Raw genomic sequence first — 27,835 nt, 5'->3', positions numbered from 1 at the left:
CCTTCTAGCATTCACTTTTGAGGTTTTTATTTTAACAAATAAAGATATGTAAAACAAAAGAGAACTTTTATTGTAAAAGTAAAGTGTATCTCGTTAAAATCTTGTCAGTTAAAAGCCAACTTAGGGACAAAATTCAAGCAAAGGAAAAAAAGCACACACATCCTCATACCTTCAATTGTAATATATCTTTAGGTGTGTGACATTCCATGTCTCTAGGATGAGCTTTCTTCCAAGCTCCTTTAGCTTGTAGGCATTATTCTTGAGGGAATCCAATATGCGATATGGCTCGTCCCAATTAAGTGGAGTTTGCCTTCTACTTTGTCTTTACAAATTTCAACTTTCTTTGCTTTTGCTTTCTTTCTTTATGATTATTTTCTACAAAGTTATATGGTGTATGATTGTGGGAACCATTTATGTTTTAGAGCATGCTCAGAGGGAGAGCTTTTATAAGCTTTTATTTGAAAGTGATTATTCTCTAGTTTGTCATTTTTTTATCAACTGAGTAGTTCTTTTGATTCTTAGAAAGAGATGGTGTCGGTGCTTGCATTTTTGTACATATATTTAATTCAAAGTTTGTCATATTTTTCATGAAGGAAACCATTATGCTGATAAGTAAGCTAATTTAGCTTTTATTCGTAAAAAACAATATAAATGGTTTGATGTTTTACCTCCATGTATTTATTTATATTTTTTCATAATAGGTGTATTTTGCCTATGTTTCATGAAGTATGAATTTTATCATGATTTGGTGTAGTCTCTTATGCTTTATATTCTTTTATTTTATTTTTTCTTTCTAATAAATTTTCATGTAATAACAAATGATTGATAGACTTGAATCTAATATGACCTTATTAAAAACATACGCTCGTGATCATAAAAAAAACAAATATTCACATAAAGGTACTTAAACATGCAAATTTCTTAAAAAATCTCATGCAACTAAAACAAAATTGGCTTAAGAAAAGACTAGAAAATAAACTTACTTCTTAAAATTGTCCAATTGATTGTGTTGTTTTCTATAACAAGAGTTATAAAGTGAACCAGATTTGAAAGAAATAAATGAATGTCAGATAAATGACAAAAAAATTTAGAGAAAATGTTTTAAAGAAATAATAAATTGTTATAAAATAAAGTCTTTTACTAAAAATTTTATTTATATTTTAACTTTTTAATAATAAAATATTTGAGTATAATGTATAGAACTATTTCTACTCTTAGACACGATTTTATAGATATCAGATTTTAACTTTAAAGAGACTGTAAAACTTGAATAATAAAATTATTAAAAGGAATTACTTTATGTTTAATGCTCTTATTTTAAATTTTGAAGCAGGCGCGTAGTATCTTGTCACGTGACCATGATAAGGTATGAATCGCATTGTATCATGCAAGAAATGGAAATAGAATAAAATAATTAAAATTTCATCACCCAGACCACACCCATACTCTTTCAAATTATAGACATAGTTGTATTAAAAAAATTGTTTTATTAAATACTTTAAAAAAATTGTTTTATTAAATACTTTAAAAAAAATTGTTTTATTAAATACTTTAAAAAAAATTGTTTTATTAAATACTTTAAAAAAAATTGTTTAAATATACTGTATTTTATGTTTTTATTTTTCTAAACCTTCTAAATATATGTTGTATTTTTGTTATGCAATTGGTTAGGCTTGATGATTTTGACGTGTCTTTTATATAATGTTAGATTGATTCTAACAATTTCATAGAGAGACAGACGTTAGATATATTTGAGGTTGATGAGATTCTCCCACATGAGTGTTGCCAAAATAGTACTAATTTCTGAAACATTTTAATTTTGGATTTTGAAATGTATCTTCTTGTCTTGCATCTTAATAATTGCAAACAAAATCAAACCAGAATCAGAGTACCCTATTATATTTCCTTTTTCTAATTTCGTCGAACTTCGTGATTTTAAAGTGCACACTATTTTATATTATAAAGTTTTCAACTTAAACCACCTACTCTATCTCTATCATTACTTCATCATCTAGAGTCAAAATCCATAGTTTTTTTTTTCTCATGCCATATCTGAAGTATTTTTCCACATTACTTATTTATAAGAGATAATTCTAATTAATTCAAGTATTTATTCAACTTTACGTTGACATATTGTGAATTGTAAGAATACAATTTGAAAATAAAGATTCCATTGTAGTTACCACCCACTTCACGTTAAAAAAGACAAATTATTAATTACCGAGAGAGCCTTAAATTTAGTTAATCTATTTACTAAATATTTTTTACCACTTTAAAATGAATATTGGCTTCATATTTATGATGTAATTTCTTTTCTAAATAATTTTTATGTTTATTTAATTAATATTCTCATGTATTGGTGAGACGGTCAATCTTGAGAAAAAAAATGTTTTGAGATTAAGTAAGTTTAAATTTTTAATAAATTTAAATGCTTTTCAATTGATTCTATATTTTTATTAAAAGGATTGTTTGATCTATTAGTCTTGAACATTTAAATAATAGAAAAAATGAAGTTATGAAATCTTAATTTATCAAATATTATTTTCATATGTATTTACGTGGTTGATTTGGTTTTTATTTTAGTACTTAATTTATAAAATAAAGGATGCTATTTTTTTATAAAAATAATTAAGATTCAAAAACTTTTATATTTTGTTGTTCCACTTCATGATGTTTTGTTTTGTAAAATCAAACTATAATATCTCCCTACTTGATGACACTGATTTAATTAAAAAATATAATGATTTAAAACCTTTAATAAGAAAATTTGGAGAAAGAAAATAACAATTACGTCATCCACCCTTAGTAAGACTGAATGAGAAAAATCAATAGACAAATAAAAATACTCAAAATTATTATATAATTAAACTAAATATTAATAACAAATTATCACATCAATATACATTAATTAATCCCGTGTATTATTATATTACTATTATAAAAATGAAAGAAAAGGAAAAATAATAAAAATAATTCTACCACTCTACTAAAAATAAGAATATATGGCATTTTAGGAGACAAATCACGTTCGTTTTGTTTTATTAATAAATGTATAACTTTTATTCTTTTTCTTCTCTGCAAATTAAATATATAACATAATAATATACATTTGATTTAAATACAAAGAAAAAATTAAAATTAATAAAAGAGTTAGCATAATAAAAGAAGAGGGTGCAGATTTCCCAGAAACATTAGAATAGTGATGGTTTGACACTTTATATATTGTAAAAGGAAAAAAGTTATAAAAAATAAATTATTGCATTTGTAAAATAAATAGAAAAAGAAAAAAGAGTAATGAGGAATTAAATGAATATAATGTGTATGTTTACTCTCTTAAGCGGTTTTAAAGCAAAATGAATGAGATGCGTGCGTGCATGTAAGGTAGACGTTTCTGTATGTCGTATAAAATTAATGAGAAAGAAAAGAAAACTCCAAATATAATTTATTTATCTCCCTTAAACGTTATTCTTAATTCATAAAAGAAAACAAGTTGGCATGGTGCACAGATATTTTAAACCAAAAGAACAAACCATATAAAGAAGTAGCCATGATGAAACCAACCACCAAACAAAGTTTCACACTTTCTTCTTCTTCTTCTTCTTCTTCATTTCATTTGCTTATTTCCACGTTAACATCACTCTAAACATGGGAAGAGATCTCTCTCAAACTTCAAAACTCAGAGCCTTCACAAACTCCTTCTCCCAGATGGAGAAAGCCCTAAACGAGGCCGTTTCCAAGACCTTTATGGGCTCCTACTTCAAGTTGGAACAGAGGAAAAGTTGCTTCACGAGGGAGCTTCGTGCTGCCATCGCAACTTTTCTCACCATGGCTTACATCATCACCGTCAACGCCACCATCATCGGTGCCTCCGGCGGAACATGCTCCGTCGCCGACTGCTCCTCTCCGGCGGGCCCGGACTGCAGGGTGAAGCCCAACGTTGGGTACGAGAGTTGTCTTGCCAAGACCAAGAGTGACTTGGTTGTGGCCACTGCCGTTTCTGCTCTTGTTGGTTCTGTTGCCATGGGCCTGTTGGCTAACCTTCCTTTGGGCCTGGCTCCGGCCATGGGGCCCAATGCTTACTTGACTTTTAATTTGGTTGGTTTTCATGGAACCGGGTCAATGTCGTATCAAACTGCATTGGCTGTGGTTTTGGTCGAGGGTTGTGCTTTTCTGTTTATATCTGCCGTTGGGTTGAGGGGGAAGCTTGCCAAGCTCATCCCTCATTCAGTGAGGCTCGGCTGTGCAGCCGGGATTGGGCTTTTCATCGCCTTTACGGGCCTGCAGTCAAGCCTTGGCGTTGGGCTTATTGGGCCCGACCCTTCCAACCTGGTTACCATCACGGCCTGCAAGATCGTAGACCCAGAAACCGGGGCTTGCTTGGGTGGGAAACTGCAAAGCCCAAAGTTCTGGCTGGGCATGGTTGGCCTCCTGATTACGAGCTATGGACTGATGAAGAATATCAAGGGAAGCATGATCTATGGCATTGTTTTTGTGACTCTTGTGTCTTGGTTTAGGCACACAGAAGTTACTTATTTTCCTGACACCCCAGTTGGTGATGAAAGTTATGAGTATTTCAAGCAAGTGGTTGGTTTTCACAAGATCGAATCCACTGCTGGAATGATAAGGTTTAGTGATTTTAACGAAAAGGGAGTTTGGGTGGCTTTGGCTACTTTGTTCTACGTTGATGTGCTTGCGATCACTGGGACTATGTACACGATGGCAGAGATTGGTGGGTTTTTGGATGAAAAGGGGCATTTTGAAGGTGAGTACGTGGCTTACATGGTTGATGCAGGAAGCACGATCGTGGGTTCTGCATTGGGTGTGTCGAGCACAGCAACATTTGTGGAATCATCGGCTGGTTTGAGAGAAGGGGGTCGAACTGGACTAACAGCAGTTTTGGTTGGGTTCTTCTTCTTCTTGTCACTGTTTTTTACTCCTCTCTTGTCTAGTGTTCCTCCTTGGGCTATAGGACCTTCACTTGTGATGGTTGGAGTGATGATGATGAAGGTGGTGAAGGACATAGATTGGAACAACACCAAGGATGCAGTGCCTGCTTTTGCCACAATGCTCCTCATGCCTCTCACATATTCCATAGCAAATGGGATCATTGCTGGGATTGGACTCTACATTGCTCTCAGCCTCTATGATTATGCTGCAAGCATTGTACATTGGTTGAGGAAGATGAGGAGAATGGTGGCCAAGGAACAAAACCAAGTTTCTGCTACTGCAGCAGTGGAAATAGTATGACATGCTTATTATTACACCTTCTTGTTTATTATAGACTTTGGATAACATAGATATTAGATATTCAGTGTCATGCTACGTATATTTTAGCGCACAAGTAGCCTCAACTTATGCTCTGTTTTGTATTTATTTAAGTTCAAGAGTAAAATTTCTCGGTTCATATCTGCCTTGATCAGTATATTCTATTCCCCGTTTCTCTCTCTCTATTTTTCATACACATACTTTTTAGGAAAATGTTATTTGGACAACAAAAGTTTGACACAATTTTGACAACGGCGACGTGGCAGCTGTGCATTGGCTCAGTGAACCGGGGTGAGGGGTATTTTGGGTTTTTTCTGGTTTGTTTTCAATTCACTGAGCCAATGCACAGCTGCCACGTCGCCGTTGTCAAAATTGTGTCAAACTTTTGTTGTCCAAATAACATTTTCCTACTTTTTATATATTTTAAGGTAGATTTCGACCTAATAAGTTTTTTTTTTTTTAGATTTAAGTAATGTAAAACCATAGATTTTTGTTGGAGGGTTTTTTTTTTCTTTTTGCTCGTTCTCTGCGTTATATGACAGTAGTGAATAAGTGAACCACCCTTCCTCTTAGTAAATTTTGGGAGAGATTTTAAATTCTTCATATACATTAATCAATAGATTTTGTGGTTTTAATTTCTTCAAATAAACTTAGATAGAATAAGATATATACAATTTACCTTAAAAAACATATGTGATCTTTTTCGGTCAAACTGTAACAAGATTCAATTAATTAACGAGCGTAAATTCTTCTAAAACATACATTATTGAAATTTATCAGAGCTTTCTATACTGTTTATATTTCTTAAAATAAAATGACAAATAATAAATATTTGAAATGAGTATTTTTTTTATGAAATATAGGAAGTAGAGAAAGCTTTAACAATTATAGTTAAAAAGTAAGCAATATTTGCAACTTTATTCTTTTCATTTTTGCAATGAAATATATATATATATATATATATATATATATATATATATATATATATATATATATATAATAAGAAGACAAAATATTTTAGAACCTTATACCATCGTTAATAAAAAAAATTAACTGTACAATAACTTTTAATTTACATTAATAAACTATAACATTAATATATAATTAAATTATTTACATGGATACTGTTTGTATATAATTTATACATAATTTTAAAATGTTTTTAGAATTTATTTCAATGCGTAGACTTAACGAAACACTATAAATTAAATATGAACTTAATAATAATTAAAATAATCATTTAAAATATTCAATAAGTATTTTACGTAAATAAATAATTACTAATATTAAATGTTTTACATAAATAAATAAATATTGATTACGAGAAACACTTTATACCTTATAATAACCTTTTCTTTTAGGTGAGGAACTGATATTGAAAAATAATTTTTTATTTACAAGTTTGACCCATTTATTATACAAATAGATTAGTGTACAATCAATTTAAATGTTAAATTTTAGTGCCCAACTCAATACTTACATTATATTATAACTAATTTATATTATCATTTAAATAGTTATCATTTCTCTCATATACAAAATTTAATAACTTTTCAAATACAAGAAAAAACATTTATTACTAGATAATTATACAATACTAATGCAAATATATGAATTAAAACAACATAAATTACACTTCCAATGAAAATGTAGCATGCTGATACAATAACATTTTTTAAATATTAACAAAGCAATATGGTTAAGATAAAATCATAACATATACGATTATTTAATGTGAGACAATCATACTTTAAACTATGACTTTTATAGGGAATTGTAGCTTAGAATGATATATGCTAGAATTTTATCTTAATCGTAATTTATATTTATTTGAATAAAGTTATTTTTTTTATTAAATATAGTGAAATTAATCTTTTTTATGTAAAAATACATACAAATACTTTATTATAATACGAAGAAAATATAGGTTAAGCCCAAAATACAAACTAAAGAATAATAACAAAGTAACAGAAGACAAGTAACTAAAGATAAAGGATAAATATAATATGTCTAATAACTTAAGATATCTAACACTCCCCTTAAGGTGGTCCATATAAATTGTATGTAGCAAGCTTGTTACAAATATAATTCTCGATTTCGTAAAGACTTAGTAAAAATATTTGTTAACTGATCACTTGAATTAACGAACTTAGTCTTGATATCTCTAGATACAATCTTTTCTTAAATGAAATGACAATCAATCTCAATGTATTTGGTCCTCTCATCAAATACAATATTATAGCTAATATGAAGAGCAATTTGATTGTCGCATATAAGTGTTATTTAAGTGGCATTTCTAAATTGTAGCTCTCTAAACAATTGCTTAAGCCAAACAAGTTCACAAGTGGCTAAGGTCATAATTCTATATTCTACTTCTGCACTAGATCTTGTCACAATATTGTTTCTTGCTTTTCCAAGAAATCATGTTACCACCAATGAAGACACAATATCAAAAAGTGGATCATCTATCAGAAGGAGACCCTGACCAATCAGCATCAAAATAACAAACAACTCTTGTATGATTATTGAAATCATATAAAAACATTTTTCCAAGAGACCCTTTAATGTACTTTAATATATGGATGACTACATTTCAATGATTTTCACATGTGGAATTAAGAAATTAGCTTACTACACTAACTATAAAGGAAATGTTAGGAAGAGTAACTATAAGATAATTCAATTTTTCAACTAATCTTCAATTTTTCAGACATAGGCTTCCCCTGATTTGGTATGAGTTTGGTATTATGACCCATGGGTTTGTCAACAAATTTTGAATTCATCAACCAGTTTCTTCCAAAATATCCAATGTATACTTCCTTTGAGATATAATAATACCATTGTTGGATTGTGTCACCTCAATACCCAAGAAATATCTAAATTTGCCAATATCTTTGATTTGAGAATGGTGACAAAGATGTTATTTCATCTAGGACATGGTTGCATTGGTTGTAAGAACAATGTCATCAACATATACTATCAAGTAGAAACATCCATCACATTGTGTTATACCAAATTGTTGAAAAATGTTGCTAAATTTTCAAAACCAAGCTCTAGGAGACTTTTAAGCCATATAATGATTTGCGAAGATGACATATCAATCCAGAAGACATCCCTAGACAACAAATCCTAGAGGTTTCTCCATATAAATCTCTTCTTACAAATCTCTGTTAAGAAAAACATATCTCCTTGCTATACTTTCAACAATGTATCTCCTTCTTCAAATGACCAAAATCCTCCTTCACCAACTCAACAATGTCAAAACACACCAAGAACATTTTTTACCAACGTAACACCAATCTTTGTTCTTCACGTTTCTCCTTGTTGAGACAGATTTCAAATAAAAAGGATACAATTGGAACTAATTAAAATGATGGGGCCAGGAAAAATATAACAGGGTGTAGAAAATAATTACCAAAAGGTGAAATGAAAGTGGAATAAGACGTAGGCCCAAAGGCTTTGTAATGAACTTAGCCGAACATTGTGACCAGAACTTAATGTTAGTCAAATTCTTTTTACACTTCCAAATCTTCTTCCTCTAACTTCGTAAATATAAAAATTCGTTCTAAAGTCATTTAAAAAAATACATTTTAGATGACAAAATTTAGAAGTTAAAAGTAACTTTTGAATTTTGTAAAAGTTGAAATTAACTTTCGAATTAAAAAATAAAGTTAAGATCGTACAATCTAGAATTAAAAATAACTTTGAAAATTAGAGATAAGAAAAATAATTTCTAGATTATACATTCTAAAGTCATTTTTTATTTTTGGATTATATAATTTTAGAAGTTTTATTTTTTCTAGATATAAAATCCAAAATTTTTCTTTAAGAAAAAAATATTTCCCAGATTATGTAATTTTGAAGTTTATTTTAGTTTTTAATTATACACTCTAAAAGTCATTCTTAACTTTTGAATTATCCAATTAAAAATATCAAAATAAACCTTTTATATTTATCGATGGATGAAAAATATGGAGATGATTGAAAAAGTTTGCCTATATGTTATTAAATGCATTGAAGAAAGGTAAGCTTACTTTTTGTGAATAATTTTACAACTCCTTTATGAATTCCTAGAACATATTCCACTCTGCTATTCTGGGAGAAATCCAATCAATTAGGATCCTAATTCTAGGAACACTGGACATTAACAATAAGCTCGAGTAAGAACCAAATGATCATAAATCTCCAACTTCATCATTGATTTGATTCTCACATATGCTTCTTCAACATCCAACTCATGCTCAAAGGGTTGATCATGAAAACAAAGAATAGTAGGTCATATTGAAGATGAGAAATCTCACAGCAGTAATTCACACCCCCAAAAATTCTCTACACAATTCTGGAAATGCATTTAATTAAATAAAAATAAATGCATTTATTATTCTGAAAAATGTAATATATATGTTTAATGTTCATTACATAAAGCGACATAATTAATAAAAAAATACTTAATCATTTTTTGAGTTCTAAAAAACACGTAAATTTAACTTTTATCCTATTCTCTTCTGATTTTTTATTATTCAAAACCACTTATACATAGAATAAATTTATGTTTTGACTTATAAAAAAATTTAGGTTAGTTTTAATTCCTCCAAATTTTTAATTTATTTTATTTTTAAAAGACTAAATCTACGTCTTTAAAAGATGTATCGGACAGTGAAATGAATATTTAATATCTCTTAAACAATATAAAACTATTAAAAGTCATCCGGACAACTTCTATTGTTCATTTTAAATATTCGGCATAAAAAATTGAAATTTGGAAAACATTGTATTGACAAAAACCAAAAAAAGAGATGCTGCTTTTCTAGAATTTAAAAATTATTTAAAATATAAAGAAAATGAAGTTTAATCTAATTTAATTCTACAAAAATGCGCTTGTAATACAAAATTTACGTTTACAAATTCCTAGTAATCCATGTGGAATCTTGAACGTTAATTATAAGTCGAATAGATCAGGAGACAGATTGAAACGACTGGAGACTAGCTGTTTCAAGAAAAATTGAAAATGACTTAAGCAAACAAACATTGGCAGTATCCATGGTTTTAGAGTAACTGATACCAGTTGGATCAGAAACCAGAAACGTTACTGATTGATTCCATTACATAAAAAACAAAACTTAACAAAATAGATGACAAGTCCTTCATTGAAAAGAAACCATTGTGGTACAGGAGTCTATAGCATGTACCCAAAAGAAAACAGACACAAACACTGCATATGCTTCTCTGTAATAATATACCAACAAACATCACTTGTTGTGGACTATCTGAACAGATAAGATACGTTTAGACTTGCACTCAGGATCAACCTCAGCCTCAAAAATACACTCATCTTTTGGCTGAATGTTATTAGCTCTGCTAAAATCTAACCATCCATGTGCCAGTAATTTCAAATGTGGTTTTTCATGATAATACACCGGCCACAATCTCCTCAGTGGATCCCGAAGAAATACTAACATCTTCCTTTGCTGATCTACCTTTACCTTGCGAATCAAAGGCAGGCATGAGGGCAATTCCTGCAGCAATGATAAGTACAAGTGCTCAAACAAAGATGAAAGAATGAACAAGCAAACATAAAAGAACAGCGTGAAGCTAAATGAAAATAGTCAATTTGGCATTCAAAATACAAAATGGAATGGCTCTTGCCAAGTGTGTAGTGTAGCTATCATGTAATTAACGAAATGTAACCATACTGATAGAACATAATAGATTTAGTATAACAGGCTTTCAGTGTTGATCTCCAATCAAAATTGGTATTTCATCTCATTAGTCCAGACAGCAAAAGTTGGCATTAAAGGATAGCATAGGGTATCAAGATGAAACATTAATTTTGATTCAAGCAACTATAGTTAAGTTGTGTCCTAAATAAACATAATCCCAGTTTGTGACGAAAAATCAATTTACAAGATAAACTATTAAGAAAATAAATGGAGACAAGGTCGATCAGGGACTGTTAATACTGTACAAGGAAAACGTTATCATGAGGAACCACACAGGAGAGCTGTGTAGGTTTAAAGTGACTCGCATTATCTTCATTAAATATGTCAGAGTTCAACAGTCCGTTGATTTCCTTGGGCAATCCTACAATAACACAGAAAAATTATCCATGAGTCAGAATCTGGTACTGCAAGTAAGTACAGAGAAGTAGATTCACAAAAAGTGATTTAGGGGGATTCAACACCTGTTGCTTCCATTTCATTGAGAGTTACAAACTCTTTCTTCAACTTTTTAGACACTTCACCTGTAATCATAATAGAATCGATTGATTCAGGCAAATAAAGAAGGGGATTCGTAGGAGGAAATACATATAAACTGAGAACTTGTCCATGTACAACAATGCAGACAAGTACATGAACGCATGTATAACGAGATTTGAAGTGATAAAAAATTTCAACAGCGGTAACAGAAAAGAAAACACCTGTTAAATGAAATTCATCCATGGAGCTGTCCAAGTTGGGAGTCATGTCCACAGGCAATTTCTTCATTTCACCTGTAATCATAATAACTGATTAATAATCTTGGTAAATTAAAGGGCTTGTTTGAGAGAATATTTATAAACTAAGATGCCCCATTATGAATATGAGCATCAATGAATTTGAGATCCCATTGAACTTCTGTTTGGTATCGTGAAAATCACCAATATGTAAAGTATGTTCCTTCATAGATATTGCAGAATGATCAGTTCTCTGAAAATAATGCAATGCAAAGTACAAGAATCTAGGAAATCATGGCATGCATTACAAGAGAATAATTAAAAGCGTGAAGCACTACAAGTGTGTAAGACAAATCAGCTTTAATAGGATGATATTTATTTGATCCTATACCCGCTTTAAGTCTCTAGAAATGAAAATGAAGGTACTCTATTAACTGTAGTACCTAAGGCCTTGGAAAATTGGCACTCTTGAGCTTCCCTGTTGGACAAGATGGCTTTGTTCTCTTCAATTTTCGAATTAAAAGTCTTGTCATATGTATATGTGTCTGCCTCTAGAGAAGCACTTCTTCCATATATTCGAAGTTCAGATATATCCAAGGCAACTTCAGTACTCAACACCCCTTCAAGCATAGTATCCTTACTGCATATCATTGCATCCTTTTCAACGATATTGGATTCATAATCAACATTAGAAACTATTAAATCTCCGTTCTGACTTTTCATGGTCCCATCATCCTCATGGCTCTGGTCAAATTCTAGGCTTTTTGAATGACATGGGTCTTCTTCACTGTGATCTAGTACGAGCACATGTTGGCCACTCTCTTTAGCCTTTTGTGGTACTACTAAGTCAACCTCGCTGCACTGCCTTGGCGCATCGAGTTCTTGTCTGACCAAGATACCATCTCTAACTGGTGAGCCAATTTTGCCCCTACTTCTTTTCTTCTGATTTCTTTTTTCAGGAAGACCAAGCTTTTCACAGGCAGAAGTATCATAGATCTTGACATCAAAGTGCAAATCCTTAATGTAATTGAGTACCAAAAGATAGCCAACTTTAAGCCCATGACCTGATGAAAAACGACTCCATCCCTCCCCAAAAACAAATGAACCATTAACTTCTGATACTTTAACCTTCCACTGCTGCCCAGTTGAATCATTGAGATTGATTTTCTTATTAACCATGCTGGCCACAATACCACTAAAAGCAGGAGGAATACACTGCAGTTTAATAGATTTTGAGCAATAATATACAAGATCAGAACCCATGGTCAATATAAAGATAAATACACCAAAAAAGAGTAGTATGAAAATAATTGGATTGACCAAAGCAAAATGCAGGCTGTGTTGAGATATCTGCTTCAGGTAACAAAATAATATGAATGGCTGTATAATGTACTAAGCGCCATGAAAGAAGAAAATCACTTGTACATTGTTACAAAAGCAGAAATCGATATCGGGTATACATGGGGAAGAGTTCAAACCAAAATCTCATTTGGTCAAAAAGGGGTTAATCTTTTTGTCTAAACTTATTTCCATGGCTAATAGTGAGAATGCTGCGGGTCAGATTTTTGGGACATTTTGAAGAGTTGGTATAAACAGTATAATATTATATCACTGCCAACAGTTTATCAAGTTATATATGTAAGACATGGTGTTGATGTTTGAAAAAGGAAAGTAAAATACGAACCAAAGTTGTTAAATAATCTTGTCTAGTGAGGAACTTGAAGAAAGAGGTTGGTGAGGTTTGTTTGGTTTGGTGGAACAATAGACAGTTGTGGGTGCAGGCAGCACAAACAGAAACTCCCTGTTCCTCGCCACCCATTTTTCCTCTCTTCTCAATCAACTGTTCAAATTTCTCTCCTTAACAATGCACAGAAACAGAAACCAAAGTTAGCACTTTTTTTTTTCCTAGAGGGAACTAAGCACAAGCGATTCTTGGACAGTACTAGAAGGAAAGAGGAGGTGATAGAGCGCATGCACAGCAATCCAGTCAGCAGTTGACGTGACCTTCTTCGAACACGTGATGTGAGAGATCAGGAGCTTCCACTTTCGAGGCCAAATTCTCTGCTGTCAAAACCTGTTAGACCCGACAAATCCGTCCGTCATCGAAAAAACAGTGAATCAGAATAAAAATTTTAACCCATTAGTTAGTTTCTTTTGTCTGTCTACATATCGTTAAATCCCTTTACTTTTTTTTAATTTCATCTTCGTTTTATTAGAATTTTTAATTTAATCTTAAAATATAGTTAATTTTTTTACTTTTTTTAATTTCATCTTCGTTTTATTAGAATTTTCAATTTAGTCTTAAAATATGTTAATTTAAATTAATTGGATCTCTACTGTTAAATTAGTTTAAGAGAATTAAGTTTTTTATAAGATGAGAAGTTGATATGGCCAGTTTTTAAAACGTGGCATTCTCAGACCTTTTATACGTGAAATTTGCCAACATTTTAGATTTTAATAATAAGGATTTCTGAAATGAGATTTAGGGTTCAATGAAATTGAATTTGGGATTAAAAATCTGAGAGGAGAGTTATCGCAACCTTGCGCGAAGTCCTTAGTGGAGACGATATTTGCTTAATTAGGGCTTTGGAGCTTTGTGATTGGAGTTTCGACGTGAATCGCAAAGTCCTTCAACATGTGTGTGAAGTGAAATTTGGTGGAAGGTTAGTATCTCTACTATAAATAGATATGAATTTAATATTTGGTGCTTTTCTGGCAATGCTTTTTTTTAATGTGGGGTTGGGGTTGTCCGAAAATGTGGTGTTTGCATATTGTGCTTATGGTCCCCCATAGTTAAAGTTTGTTTGTTCTGTCATTATCACTTTAATAAGCGGTGTTTTTTGTCGTTTTAGGGTTATTTCTAGGTGTAGAATATTGTTGCTTGTGTTGTCTGTGATGGACGATGATATAGAGGTTGTTATTCACCATGGGAAAAAGTTCGTCAACAATGGTTTCTTGAAGTATGAAGGGGAAAGTGATACAATGTATTTTGACCCTGACTTGTGGAGTTACTTTGTTGTAGTGACTGTAGTCAAAGGTCTCGGGTACGATGGATTTAAGGATTTGTGATTTTCTGTTGGATGTGGTCCTATATTAGATGATAGGCTAGAAGCCTTGTGTGATGATGTAGGTGACATGCATATGGTCACTTTAACTAGGTTAAATGGTCAAGTTCATTTATATGTTGTGCACATTGTGTCTCAACATGATGTGATTCGCATGATTGAATATAATGTTGATGAAGGAGGTGACGAAGTTGCACCTGAGGTGCATGAGGGTGTGAGGGTGCACAGTTTGGTCAGGCTATAGATGATGGTGTAACACAACAATTGGATGAGGGGGTAGGTGTTGATGGTGAGAGAGTAGAAGTTGTTGTTGGTCAAGCTGAGATAATAGAAGCATATGATGTTGAGGGTGATAAAAAGGAAGTTCATGAAGGTGATGGTGAGAGGACAGAAGCAGATCAAGTTGAGGTTGAGAGAATACAAGTTGACGAAGGTGATGGTAATAGAACAGAAGCAGATGAAGTTGAGGGTAAAATTAGTAGGAAATGGAACATAACAATATCTAAGAATATGGCTTACAAGGCGAAAGCCTATGCATCAGACGAAGTGGAAGGGTCCTTCACTATACAATATAATAGAATTTATGATTATGCTTATGAGCTATTAGCAAGAAACCCAGTGTCCACAGTCAAGGTCAAAGTTGAAGAAAATGATGGAAAACCAATATTCGAGAGGTTTTACGCATGCCTAAAGGCATTCAAAGATAGCTTTGTCTCATGCAAGCCAATCATTAGCCTTGATGGAGCCTTTTTGAAAGGCAAACATCGTGGTGAGCTATTAACTGCTATTGGTCGAGATGCAAACGATCAAATGTTGCCACTCGCATATGCCATCGTAGAGGTTGAGAACAAGGAGACCTGAACATGGTTTATGGAGCTACTCATTGAAGACCTGGGTGGACCTGAGGTGTGTTCTTCACTTACATTGATATCAGATCAACATAAGGTAAATTACAGTATATTCATTGTCTTTTATGTTATAAAAATGACTTCAAATCAATATCAACTAACTTGTTGCTCACTCATTCACAGGGTCTGTTACCAGCTGTACAAGATTTACTTCTTGGAGTTGCACACAGATTTTGTGTAAGGCATTTATATGTAAACTTTAGGAAGAAATTCCCTGGAAAGAATCTTAAGAAGCTTATGTGGAGGGCAACTACAACAACCCACCCACAAAAAATGGGAGAAAGAGATGAGAAGTATCAAAGAGGTTAACTAAGACGTTTTTCACCACTTGATAGCTATTTCTCCAAGGCTTGCCACTCTTAGTTTAAATATCTTTTACTTTCTGATTATTTTACATATTGATTGTATGACATACATCTTCATTAAAGGTTTTGATCCAAATCAAGGTTCACAAGCACAACACAATCTGATACCTTGGTAAATAACATGTCAGAAGCCTTTAATAGTGTTTTGGTTCAAACGAGATCAAAACAAATAATTAAAATGTTGGAGGAAATCAGACTTTACATGATGAAGAGATGGGCCACTAATAGGTCAATGGTAAGGTCATTTAAGTCATCAATTTGTCAAAAAGTAGTCAATAGACTACAAAAGGAGGCACTACTAACAAAGAGTGGATTCCCAAGTATCCAAGAATTATGAGATATGTATTTTTTTCTTTATTTGTAGCACAGATGGTCTAAATAACTAATGTTGGCTTATGTTCACAGTTGGTCTGCACAAAGGTTATTTGAAGTCAGACATGTGTCCCAAAGTGGGGACAAGTTTGTGGTGAATATAAATGAATATTCATGCTCCTATCGGAAATGGAACATCAGTGGAATACCTTGTGTTCATGTATTGTCAGCAATGAGGTTTCTCAACATAGATGCATAGGACTACATACCTCTATGCTTTCAAAAGTCAACGTATGAAGAAATTTACTCCTCTATTATCTATCCTATTAATGGAAACAACCTCTGGGTGGTAACCCAATATCCAGATGTCATGCCTCCATTAAACATTGTAACTACAATGATGTTCATTACACATAGAACAGTAACAACCCCAACCAAAAATTTCATCCACCTTTCAAGACCTATCACAACTTTCTGCACATCAATCTTCTTATCACTTTCATTTTTCTAACCTCTTCAACAACCTTTCATCATTTGCTTCCAACACCTCACAACTAACACTTTCGTGAAATCCCCAATCACTACACCATCTGAAGTAGTTGCATCTAACATTTTCACTTCCAACCTTATACTTAGGGCAACCCTAGAATTTTTTGCCTCGATTCTTATTGGTTTCCGTAGTCCTCAACACAGACTTCTCTCCATAATGACAAATCAGTGATGAGTCCTTCCTATTCCACCCTCCATCTCCACTAGAGCTCACATTCCTGTTCCAGCCTTCATCTCCACCAAAGCTCACACAACGTAATTGCTTTTGACACTTACTACAAGTGGAAGATGAACACGAATGACCCATAGACATTGTTGTTTCTTCTGCTGTCGCACTTCCCTCTTTCGAAACTTCAAGTGCTTTCTAATCTTCAAGAACAATGAACCCTAGATCCCTAAATTATCATCTGCATATGCCACGTTTTAAAATCCATTAAGAAACCCTATTTTTAAAATCCATTCTCATCTGCGTATGCCATGTTTTAAAATCCCTATTTATGAAATGCCATATATAAAGGTCTCAGAATGCCATATTTTAAAAACTGGTCACGTCAACCTCCCACCTCATCAAAAACTTAACCTTGTTAAGCCAATTTAACGATAGAGGCTCAATTGACTCAAATTAACATTTTTTAGGACTAAATTTGGATTCTAATAAAACGACGATCGAATTGGAAAAAACCCACAAAAATAGGGACAACTAAAGGCGTTTAACCTTTACTAATTTATAGGCTAAACAACTAGCTCTATAGGAGGCTAAAATTATATTTTGTGAAAGAAGGTAAAATTTATGATAAATGTTTAGTATTATAGATTACAAATAAAAAATAGGTATACTACCTATTTTGGTTTCTTAGTTTCTATGGTATATTTAAAGTTGTTCTATTTTTTTTCAAAAGTTCACAAAGTCTTATATTTTGTAAAAATAGTCCAGTTTAATCCTTTTTGCTTACAACATTAAAAACAATTACAACTTGTATACTTATTTATTATGTGGCATGCTGAGTTGAAATGACTTGACAATGTGTGTGGAAATGTTAAAATTGAAGTAGTTGGTTAAAAATAAAGGGCTAGGACAATTGTTGATTCGTGTTAAAGATAACAAAGTTGTTGTTCCTAAATTTAAAAGCAAAGGGTTAAGGTTGTTGTTGATTCGTCCTCAAGTGAGCAAAGTTATTGTTTCCAAATTTAAAAGCAAAGAGTTAGGGTTATGAATGACTTCTTCACAAAGTTGTTCTTTTCGTTCGAAGACTTGGGGCAAAAGATTTTCACATTCCTCACATGGTGGTATTTCTATTCAACGAATTAGAAAATCATAAACAGCATCTAAAAGAAAGTGTCACTAATTGAAATCTCTCAATAAACTATATGAGAAAAATAAACTAGCTTCTTATGAAAACAAAAGTCTATCTCTTATATAGCACTAAACTTAAAATAACCTTTTCATTCAGTACAATATTATATCAAGCAAAGCCTTCTAGAGAAAACATCATCTAATACGTGACTGTTGAATGCTTTAGCCTTTGAGAAAGCATCTTATGTTTATATCATCTAATGAATATACATTTGTCTTACAAAATGATGCATTTATTAATGAAATAATAAATGATAAAATGTCTTGAACAAACTACACTACTTAACTATTATCAACGTTCAAAACATTTAATGCATGTACGAAAAAATACTTTAATGTTTGTATACTTTATTTCTTGATATTTGTGTAGATCAATAAAGAAAAAAGATATAATCAAAATAATAACATCCAAGAAAAAATATGTTGTGAGAGAAAAGGAACATTTTGAGAATGTTTCCTTCAAGCCATTTACTCTGTCACATCATACAAGCTCAAGTTCACATCGGGCTATAGGAAAAAGCTCTACTACTCTACAATGTAGACCTAAGCCTTACCAAGTTACTAGAAAAGTCTATTAAGCTTATCTTGATAATCAACTCAATATCCAATGATAATCTCATGAAGTAATATATATATATATATATTCATAAGTGAATTCAAACACTTATGATGTTATATTCATAAGTGAATTCAAACACTTGTATATATCGTTTAACTCAACGGAGTTAAACATTCTAGACAGATTGTTTAGTGTGGATACGAGGAATGATTAAACTCATTCTAGTCAGGTTTATCAAGAGCGATTTTCATTCTTTATAATCTTTGTAAAATGTCAGTGGAACCTCTTAATAGGTTGTTAAGGGAGATCTAAACATAACTCAAGTTGAGTAAACAAAAAAAGAAAAAACTAAAGTGTGATTTATAACATTTATTTTCAAACAACGTTTTCCATTCAAACGTTATATTTAACTAAGTGTGTTATACTACTATGCAGCCCATCTAATCACTATTTGTAAAAGAGCCTTAAAAATACTATTCAAATCCCCAAATTTTAGTGTTTTCCTATATTTCATTATTGGCTCACATAAGAGATATATACTCACTACATACGTTGTCGATGACGAGCAGGTATAAGATAGTCCCAAGTTTGATCCGTGAATATCCTAGTTTAGGTTACTATCATCATATTCGCTTACTTAGTAAAAACTTCCTTAGACCCTACTGCCTTTTAGCTCATAATATACCAAATAGGGACTTCCCAAACATAAATACTCTTACCTCGATTTGATCTTAACTCATTAGAACCAAATTTAGATTCTTTTTGAACAAATATATTTTTGAACATCTTTTAAGGATAACAAAATATGATGATTACCAAGTGATCTATATACCATACAAACAAGTACACATAGTACTAAAAAAAATAATACAACATATATATAATTTTCTTTATAGTTCATTGATTTTTATTATTTTATATATTACAAAATTATAAATAATGATATTTTAAATTAATATTACCTTATCTTCTTTCTCTTTGTATATATATTGTTTACAAATTAATATATTAAGAAGTATTTTTTTATTAATTATTTTTATTATAGTACAATATTTCATAAAAAATACTAATGATTTTTTTTTCATTATTTAGACTTTATTTAAATAATATATGATTTTTTTAAATAAATATAATTACAAGAGTAAAAGGATAAGACTTTTTATCTCTTATTTTTAGGTACAAATAAAATAAATAATATAGTTATTTAAAATAGAGATGTCACATAATATACACAATTATGATAAACAAAAACATATTTTCAAACATAAACATTTCAAATGTCAAACAAAATATTTATTTTCATTAAATATATTATTTCTTTTAATATTTATATCCAACTAAACAAATGGATAAAAATTATCTCCACCCTTTATTTTATTTTTATTTTCGTCAATTAAAACAATATTTGTTCTCACTTATAATTCACTTCTATTTATTTATTTCTTCCTCTCTCATTTCATTCCTTTTCCAAATGGACCCTAAATAGTAAATTTCAAAGGTTGATCAGAAGACTTCAATCAAATATTTAAATATGGATGCATACTAACAACTCATTAAGAAAAAGTTAGTTTATTTTATTATTAAAAATAACAAATTTTCATTTAATACTTTGAACAAACCTTTTTGGAAAATTATTATTTCTCTTAAATTAACCACTATCAAATATGCTATTAAATTAATTGAAAAGAAAAAAGTATTGAAATTTAAATGCAGGATTAATATATTTATTAAGAAATCCGTTATGGTGAGCAGAAGGAAAAGAATCAGTCGTTTTTGGACAGAAGAGACCCCCAAAAGAAAAAGGGCAGTAGTATAAAAAAATTCCGCGTTTAAGTATATACTTGTTCAATCCATTGTCAAAATTTCAAAACACGGAAAACGACAAGCAAAGGGCGAGAGCAAAAAAGTAAAAGAAAAAGGAACGGAAAAGCCAACTACGCACTTGTTACGTTGCCATTGCCCTCGATCCGCGTCTGTTCTCAAGCGAACCTTACTAATTAAGTTCTCGTTGCAACAAAACGTTGAGCAATATAGTTTCTAAACCCTCGTTTGTTTTCGGAAACGCGCTTGCAGACAGCACACAGCACACAGTGATATTCGAGTCCGTAGAGAGCAGGCGACGCAAGCGAGCGAAGCCGCCGCCATGGTTAGGGCTCGCGAGAACTGGGAGAAGCTGGTTCGAGCCTCACTGAAGAGGGAGCAGCTAAGGAATGCAGGCCAAGGACACGCCAGAGTCCCCAGCGGAATCGCCGGCGCGGTTCCTCCGTCCCTCGCGCAAACCACTAACATTGATTTGATCTTGCAGGCCGCCGATGAAATTCAATCGGAGGATCCTAACGTTGCTAGGATCTGTAAGTGTTTCAACTTGCTCAATTGGAATCTGTTTGCGTGTTTCAAGTTTCGATGCTGCGTGCGTTAACGTTGTCTGTGAACATGAGATCTGCTCGTGCGTTATAGTGTTTCTTGAAGTTAGTTTTAGGTGTAAGGGGAGTGAGTGAGTCTCTTCTAGAAGTTAAGTTTGTTTATTTAATTTATTTATTTTTAATTTGCGGAACTGGTAGTATTAAGGAATGAGTGAAACTTGTTTCTAGCGGGAATTTGAGTTTAGTGGTGGCTGAAGTGAAATGTTTGGTGAAGGTAGGGTCATTTTGAGACGAGGGTGTGTAAATGGAGGTCGTGATAGTCATGTTTAGTGCGGAGGTGAACATGGTATGATATTGTGTATGCGATTAATTAAGTGGATATGAAAATGGAAGGGGGGATTTTACGAGCTAAAAGGATGGAAGGAGGACTGAGTGCCTGATACGCATGTTGTCACTCTAGTGGGAATTTTCTGTACTAGAAGTGGGATAGTTGAAGCTGACAAAGTAAGGTGACTTGATCTTAGTTTCGCTACATTTGAGCTTTTTTGATTGGTTAGTGGATATTTAACGTCAATTACGAACTAGATTGACAATCATGGATTAGGCTAAGCTCACTAGAATAATACAAGGGGTAGGGGTTTGTTGGTCTAATTTATAACCACATTGCAATATTTTACATCTTTTATGTATGTTCTTTGGAGTTGCCTTCATTTTTTCTCTTTATATTGGATGGTGTACCTCTTTATTATGGACTCGTCGTAACTTGTGCTTTTCTTTTCTTTCAAAATTGTCTGTTTTACAGGATTAAGACCTTGAGTTTTATGTACTTGAAATGAGAGAGTATACTGAATTGTGTGTCGTAGTCAGACCACACTATATTTTATTTTTGCCAGTTAATTGTTACGTAGTTGGTACCATCATGATTACAAGAGTAGTTGCCTGATGTTAATCACCTCATTTGAATACATTTTTTTTTGTCAAGGTGATGAAGAACCATCATTAAATATTAGTCATGGTGAACAAAAGACCAAATTGACACAGTAGTAGCAGCCTGAGAGAAAGTATGATTGGTTTCAAAGCCTAAGATTTGCATTCTTTCAGCCCAGGAAGGAAATATAATTTCACTTGCTCGCGTTAAATATAAATTTAGTTAACCGCTCCAAAGTATAAACTTATGTGTAGTGTATGTGGCTTAGTTGTTCTATTACGTTCTCTTGTCTCTCAAGTTTCAACTTAAATTGCTGATATTTCTCATGCATTAGTTAAAATTTTATGCATACCATATTACTTTTTGAGCTTATCTCAATGTTCATGTTGGGGAAAAGCCAAATACGATATTGGCTAGAGCTAGAACCTATAAGGTTGGTTTTGTAGTTTTGAATTATGCCTAATTTCACATTCTAATATGCTATCAAAGTCTATATTAGATCCTTAAAAGGGTCACCGACCATATTATCCGTGTACCGAACTCAATAGTGCTGGATATGAAATGGTGTATTGGGAAAACTCGAGTTCCATATTGGTTAGAGATGGAGCTTGAAAAGAGATATCAATGGAGACAATCCTCAACTTATATGTTGATTTCACAGGGTTGTTAGGTCTCACATTTTACAAGTTCATGTGTCTGTCACGTGAAATACGAAGAAAGATATCATAATTTGTTGCATGATACATATCATATTAATATTGGGTCAGCTTGAATCAGCTGATAGTGTTCCTTTTGTGATATGCATCATTATGACCTCTTACTTTTGATCTTCAGTGTGCGAGCAGGCATATAGTATGGCTCAAAATCTGGATCCCGACAGTCATGGTAGGGGAGTTTTACAATTCAAGACTGGTTTAACGTCTGTAATCAAGGTACTGGCATGATCTGTGTATATTTAGTGATACATTACCTTTTTCTTCAATTGATGTTTTCTTTTTATTTGTCTGACTTTAAAGAGACTATCAGCTCACTTAATTACTACTTTCGTTTTGCTATCTTCTTTAGCAAAAACTTGCTAAGAAGGATGGAGTTCGGATTGATCGCAATCGTGACTTGGAAAACCTTTGGAAGTTTTATCTTCACTACAAGCAACATCATAGAGTGGATGACATTCAACGAGAAGAACAGAGATTGCAAGAATCTGGAACTTTTAGCTCCTCATTGGGAGAGTATGTCCAGCCCATAATTTTTTTTTTAAAAATTTAACTTATAAATATGTTGTTTATTTCTTCGGTAAAATAGAAGGAGGTTATTTCCTGTTTATGCTGTGTTGATAAAGCTCGATGCTTATTTGCAATTATGGCCTTAAATTATTTTTCTCAATGGATAAAATTACCAACTTGTTTTTGTTCTGTAGAGTTGTTTGTATATATTAATCAGAATTCAAGGCTTGGTTTATTCATTTTGGCTCAAGGCTTGGTTTATTTTTCTTTTCCCAGATAGGTGATTAAAAGGCAATAGAAGGTTTCTGTGGTTAAGAAATCATTGTATTGAAGGTGGTGAAAAATAATATAATGTGTTAATATGCAAAATAATAAACTAAATGTTGAACATCTAAGACAGCAGATAGACTATTAGTTTTCTTTCCTTAAGTCTTATATGTCAGTAATTATACTTATACATAATTTGTGCTGTAGTAAAACTGTTATTGGTTGGCTGCTCTCCTCTCCTAACTAAAATTCTTAAACTATGAAGAAAGCCTTTCTTATTTACCTTTTAGATTTTGTTGATTAAAAACCTATATGTATTTATCTATATTGTGTTATTTTTTGAGTGGTATAATATTTGTGTGAACTGTTTTAATACTGTAGGTTGAAGCTTAGATCATCAGAAATGAGAAAGATCATTGCTACGCTACGGGCTTTAGTGGAGGTCCTGGAGGCACTTAGTAAGGATGCTGATCCCAACGGAGTTGGAGGACTCGTAGTGGAGGAGGTACTCCTTTTGTGTTAAGATCTCTATCATAAAGCAAATTAACTTTACTGATTATGCATTGAATGCTTCAATTATTTTAAACCATTCATTTTATTTTGATGATTAATTTGGTTGCTTTCAAATTTATAAGCCACTAGTTTTTGTTCTTTTTGTATTGCGAATTGACATCTAATAAAGGAATATAAAAATCTTTTGACTGCCTGTTGTCGTTTGTTTCTTTTAAAATTCTATTTGAACATGACAAATCTTCTTAAAGAACTTATTTTTTACTAACTGATTATGATTTGTAATTAGCTCATCGTATTTGTCTCATGTTTTCTTAGTTGAGAAAATTAAAGAAGTCAAGTGTGACATTATCTGGAGAGCTTACACCATACAATATTATTCCTCTGGAAGCACCATCATTAACCAATCCTATCAGAATTTTCCCTGAAGTAAGTTGAATGCTTTATAAGACTTCTGTGTCCTCTCTCTCTTTCATTCAAGTTTCTTGTACTTGACCCATTCACTGTATTGACAATAATTAGGAGTTGCTGACATTGACACATCCATTTATGCTGCGTGATTTCTGTAATACCCTTGAATTCATGTACTCTCTGTGGTAGTTTCTAAAGCTGAGGTTTGGTTCTCAATATCAGGTTAAAGCTGCAATATCTGCAATTAGGTATACTGATCAGTTACCTAGACTTCCTGCTGGATTTAAAGTATCTGGACAAAGGGATGCAGACTTGTTCGATCTTCTAGAATTTGTGTTTGGTTTTCAGGTTTGTAATGATTGGTGGGAATTTTTAATTCTATATATCATTGCTGTGTGTCATGGCTAATTGCATCGTAACTAACAGATCTCTTTCAAGGTTCCTGCTGGATTGGTCATCTATTTTTTTTTTTGAAGTTTTATTACTGATACAAAATGGTGGTTCCCATTCCCAATATTTTAAATCAACAATTAGCAAAAGATGAATATTTGCTACTACTAATAACAAAGAAGGGGATTTTGTTACACTAAACATATGACTTCTACCTGTTCCATTTCCAAATAGCCCTCTTACTGACATTGTTCAACTGTATTGGTAGTTACATGTCTCTTCTCGCACTTAAGCTTTGTTTACTAGCTAAGATTAATTTGCATGGTCTACTGGCTGCTTTACACTTGGTGCATGTTTGATAAAGCTTTTCCCATCAATATTAGCTGTTTGATTGAAAATAAGCCATTTTTAAAGTAAGCTAGATTTTTTGAGGCACAAATTTGAAATTTTGTAAAAAGCTTACTTTTTTCCTGATTTTCTTTTTCTTGAAAAGAAAATTGTTTTCTTGAATCTGAAAATTTATTGCTTATAATTATTATCAACAGTTTCTCCTGTCATGAGCTTCACACATACTATTTTTCATGTAAAAGCTGGTTTTTTGCATGAAGGAGAGATGGAGACTCCATATCTGTGCCAACATGTGTAGAAGGACGGAAATGATAAGGACCATGAGACTCACATTTGGTGTCAATCACTTGTCTCGAACTTCGGTCCTGTAAACAATAGAAGTTAGGATGAATGAAATAAACAATCAAGAAAACGAGTTAGTAAACTAATGGATAATAAGTTTAAAGGACACATAGGAACAAAAAACATTATCAATGTATAGAAAAGGAAAAAGGTTAACCGTCCCAACACCATGATGTAACGCATAACACCTGTCAATCTTGTGGACTAGTTTGCCACAATGGTCACACTTGTGACGTTTTCCTAGCTTGCGAGAGCGGTAACGATCATCACGTTGAAATGCAAAACCAGAGGAATCATCAGAAACAAATGTATCATTGATAGGTTTACTTGGCACACATAAAAGGGTGGAGCAAATAGAAGTAAAATAAAACTAGGTATAATAGGGGAACCCAAAACTTGATCACGAACATGAGAATATTTATCAACAAGCCTCGTGTAAAGCTAATACCTTGAACTTTGACCGTTGCTCTATTTCTTCGATAGGAGGTAATAACTCATTAAATTCATGAAAAAGAGTATGAGTCTTACCTAAATAATCAACCATAAGGTCCTGATTTCGAGAAGCAACACCATTGAAAAGATTGTGACAAACATCATAAAGACATTGAGTACTGTTGGTGTACAATAATTTTTCTTGTTCCTAGAGTTCAGAAGATGTGCCGTAGGCAAGAAACTTTCGTTTTAAAGAAGATTGAATGGTTTTCTTGTGAACCATACATTACATTACTGAGCATCAATTCTTTTCCAATGGGAAAAAGTCATCGGGAGCAATATCAGTCACTTTTTTGAATAAGATGATCAAGATACCCTTGACTTTCAAGCCAAAGTTTAATGGCTAACGCCCTAGTCACATAATTGGTGCCATCTAGCTTATCAATGGGTAAGTGCAAATTGACATAGTAAAGATTGACGGGTTAAACACACTGGTGGTAGAAGAGACATCGAATGAGGAAAAGGCAACAAAAGACTCTATGGAGGAGAGAAGACCCATAAAACACCAAAGAGGTTTGATCAGATCAGCGAAACCAGACCTGGAAAGATGATGAAGAGGTGATCTCAGAGCAAGTGATGTTTAAGGGAGAGGGGTCTCGACATGCAGTGCCGATTACATGCGTGAGGGAGCGTGGCTACTTCGATGACGGTCATTCTTGTGGCATGGTGGTCGTATGACTGAGATGATCAAAACCGTGCGGTTGCTGGTTTGAATAACTCCGGCGACAATGATGGTGGCGATGGTGGTGGTAGTGATTGTAGTGGAAGATGTGACGGAAAAAATTGCCAACAAATCCTAAGCTCTAGATACGATGTTGAATATAGTGAAAAACTAGGTATAAGGTTAATCTTCCTTGTGTAGAAAATACACATATGGTAATGTATTTTTAATTAAGAGAATGTGGGCTAAAGCCCAGATACTAATGAATATATAAAACTAACATAACTAACATAGGGTCATGTTTCCCTAATTAACATAAAATGCAATATATCTAACACAAGGCTTGACATCTCTTTTGTTGTTTAAGTAGTTAATCAATTTGTGCAGGCTCATCTTATTGATCACGGGAGTGCAGTGATTGACATTCTCATATGTATAATAAGGGCATTAGGAGAAGGATTGTTGTATGAAGATAAAGTCGATACCCAAATATTTGTTTACTGTGATCCTAATTGTGCAGGATCATTTGTAAACTGGTACTGCGCTACTGGATATTGTATATTCATTGGTAGGAATATGATCACTTAAAAGAGCAAGAAGCAGTGTGTAGTGGCCAGGTTTAGGTAGAAGCAGCATAGAAGGCAATGGCCTCGGCCACATGCGAGTTAAAAAGTTGAAGTGCTGTATGTTTCTGCAATTGAACTGTATGGCAATATCCAAACAGCTCTTTACATTGCCTCTAATCCATTACTTTGTGAGAGAACTAAACATATAGAGATTGATTATCCTTTTGAATGTGAGAAGGTGGTGTTCAAGGAAATCATATTACTGAATTTGCCAGCTGCCAGCTCAATTGATCAAATTGCATACATCATGACAAAGTGTTTAAAGAGGGCCTCCGTTTAAGTTATAGTGGCCGATATTTGTGTGTATAGCCACTTAAGATTGAAACTGTAAAGTAATTCTAGAGGGCTTAATTGATCCCTCACAATCTTCTATTTATAAGAATAAATTGATACACAAGTACATGATAAATAGGGTAACCCTAGACACAATATAATCATGATAAACAGGGTAATCCTAGACACAA

At 32.6% G+C, this 27,835-nt stretch overlaps 3 protein-coding genes across 3 annotated transcripts in view; 2 read left to right on the top strand and 1 right to left on the bottom strand.

Moving 5' to 3' along the window:
* Positions 1-3,475: 3,475 nt before the first annotated feature.
* Positions 3,476-5,404, top strand: AZG2 (Xanthine/uracil permease family protein). Its single transcript, XM_088107918.1, has one exon. It carries the CDS (start codon positions 3,646-3,648, stop codon positions 5,245-5,247), a length of 1,602 nt encoding a protein of 533 aa, XP_087964044.1. The 5' UTR covers positions 3,476-3,645; the 3' UTR covers positions 5,248-5,404.
* A 4,896-nt stretch (positions 5,405-10,300) lies between these two features.
* On the bottom strand, positions 10,301-13,788 carry LOC148203500 (B3 domain-containing protein Os01g0905400-like). The gene is made up of 7 exons (XM_088107940.1): positions 13,642-13,788; positions 13,383-13,555; positions 12,142-12,913; positions 11,684-11,755; positions 11,447-11,506; positions 11,231-11,346; positions 10,301-10,781 (listed from the first exon to the last, which is right to left on the bottom strand). The coding sequence occupies exons 2-7, from the start codon at positions 13,515-13,517 to the stop codon at positions 10,515-10,517; spliced, it is 1,422 nt and encodes a 473-aa protein (XP_087964066.1). The 5' UTR covers positions 13,518-13,555; positions 13,642-13,788; the 3' UTR covers positions 10,301-10,514.
* Positions 13,789-20,672: 6,884 nt separating this feature from the next.
* GSL8 (glucan synthase-like 8) overlaps positions 20,673-27,835 on the top strand; it is a 65,914-nt gene continuing 58,751 nt past the window's right edge. The window contains exons 1-7 of the mRNA XM_088106275.1: positions 20,673-20,781; positions 20,884-21,161; positions 22,936-23,033; positions 23,167-23,330; positions 23,973-24,096; positions 24,420-24,530; positions 24,735-24,860. Of these exons, the coding sequence (XP_087962401.1) occupies positions 20,954-21,161; positions 22,936-23,033; positions 23,167-23,330; positions 23,973-24,096; positions 24,420-24,530; positions 24,735-24,860 (831 nt within the window). The 5' untranslated portion in view covers positions 20,673-20,781; positions 20,884-20,953. The remainder of the gene's footprint in view (positions 20,782-20,883; positions 21,162-22,935; positions 23,034-23,166; positions 23,331-23,972; positions 24,097-24,419; positions 24,531-24,734; positions 24,861-27,835) is intronic.

Source organism: Vigna umbellata, chromosome 2 (genome assembly GCF_029865625.1).
Source record: "Vigna umbellata cultivar VRB3 chromosome 2, Vumbellata_1.0, whole genome shotgun sequence".
Classification (NCBI taxonomy): domain Eukaryota; kingdom Viridiplantae; phylum Streptophyta; class Magnoliopsida; order Fabales; family Fabaceae; genus Vigna; species Vigna umbellata.
Note: the sequence above shows the minus strand (reverse complement) of the source record. Positions and strands in the feature narration are given on the sequence as shown.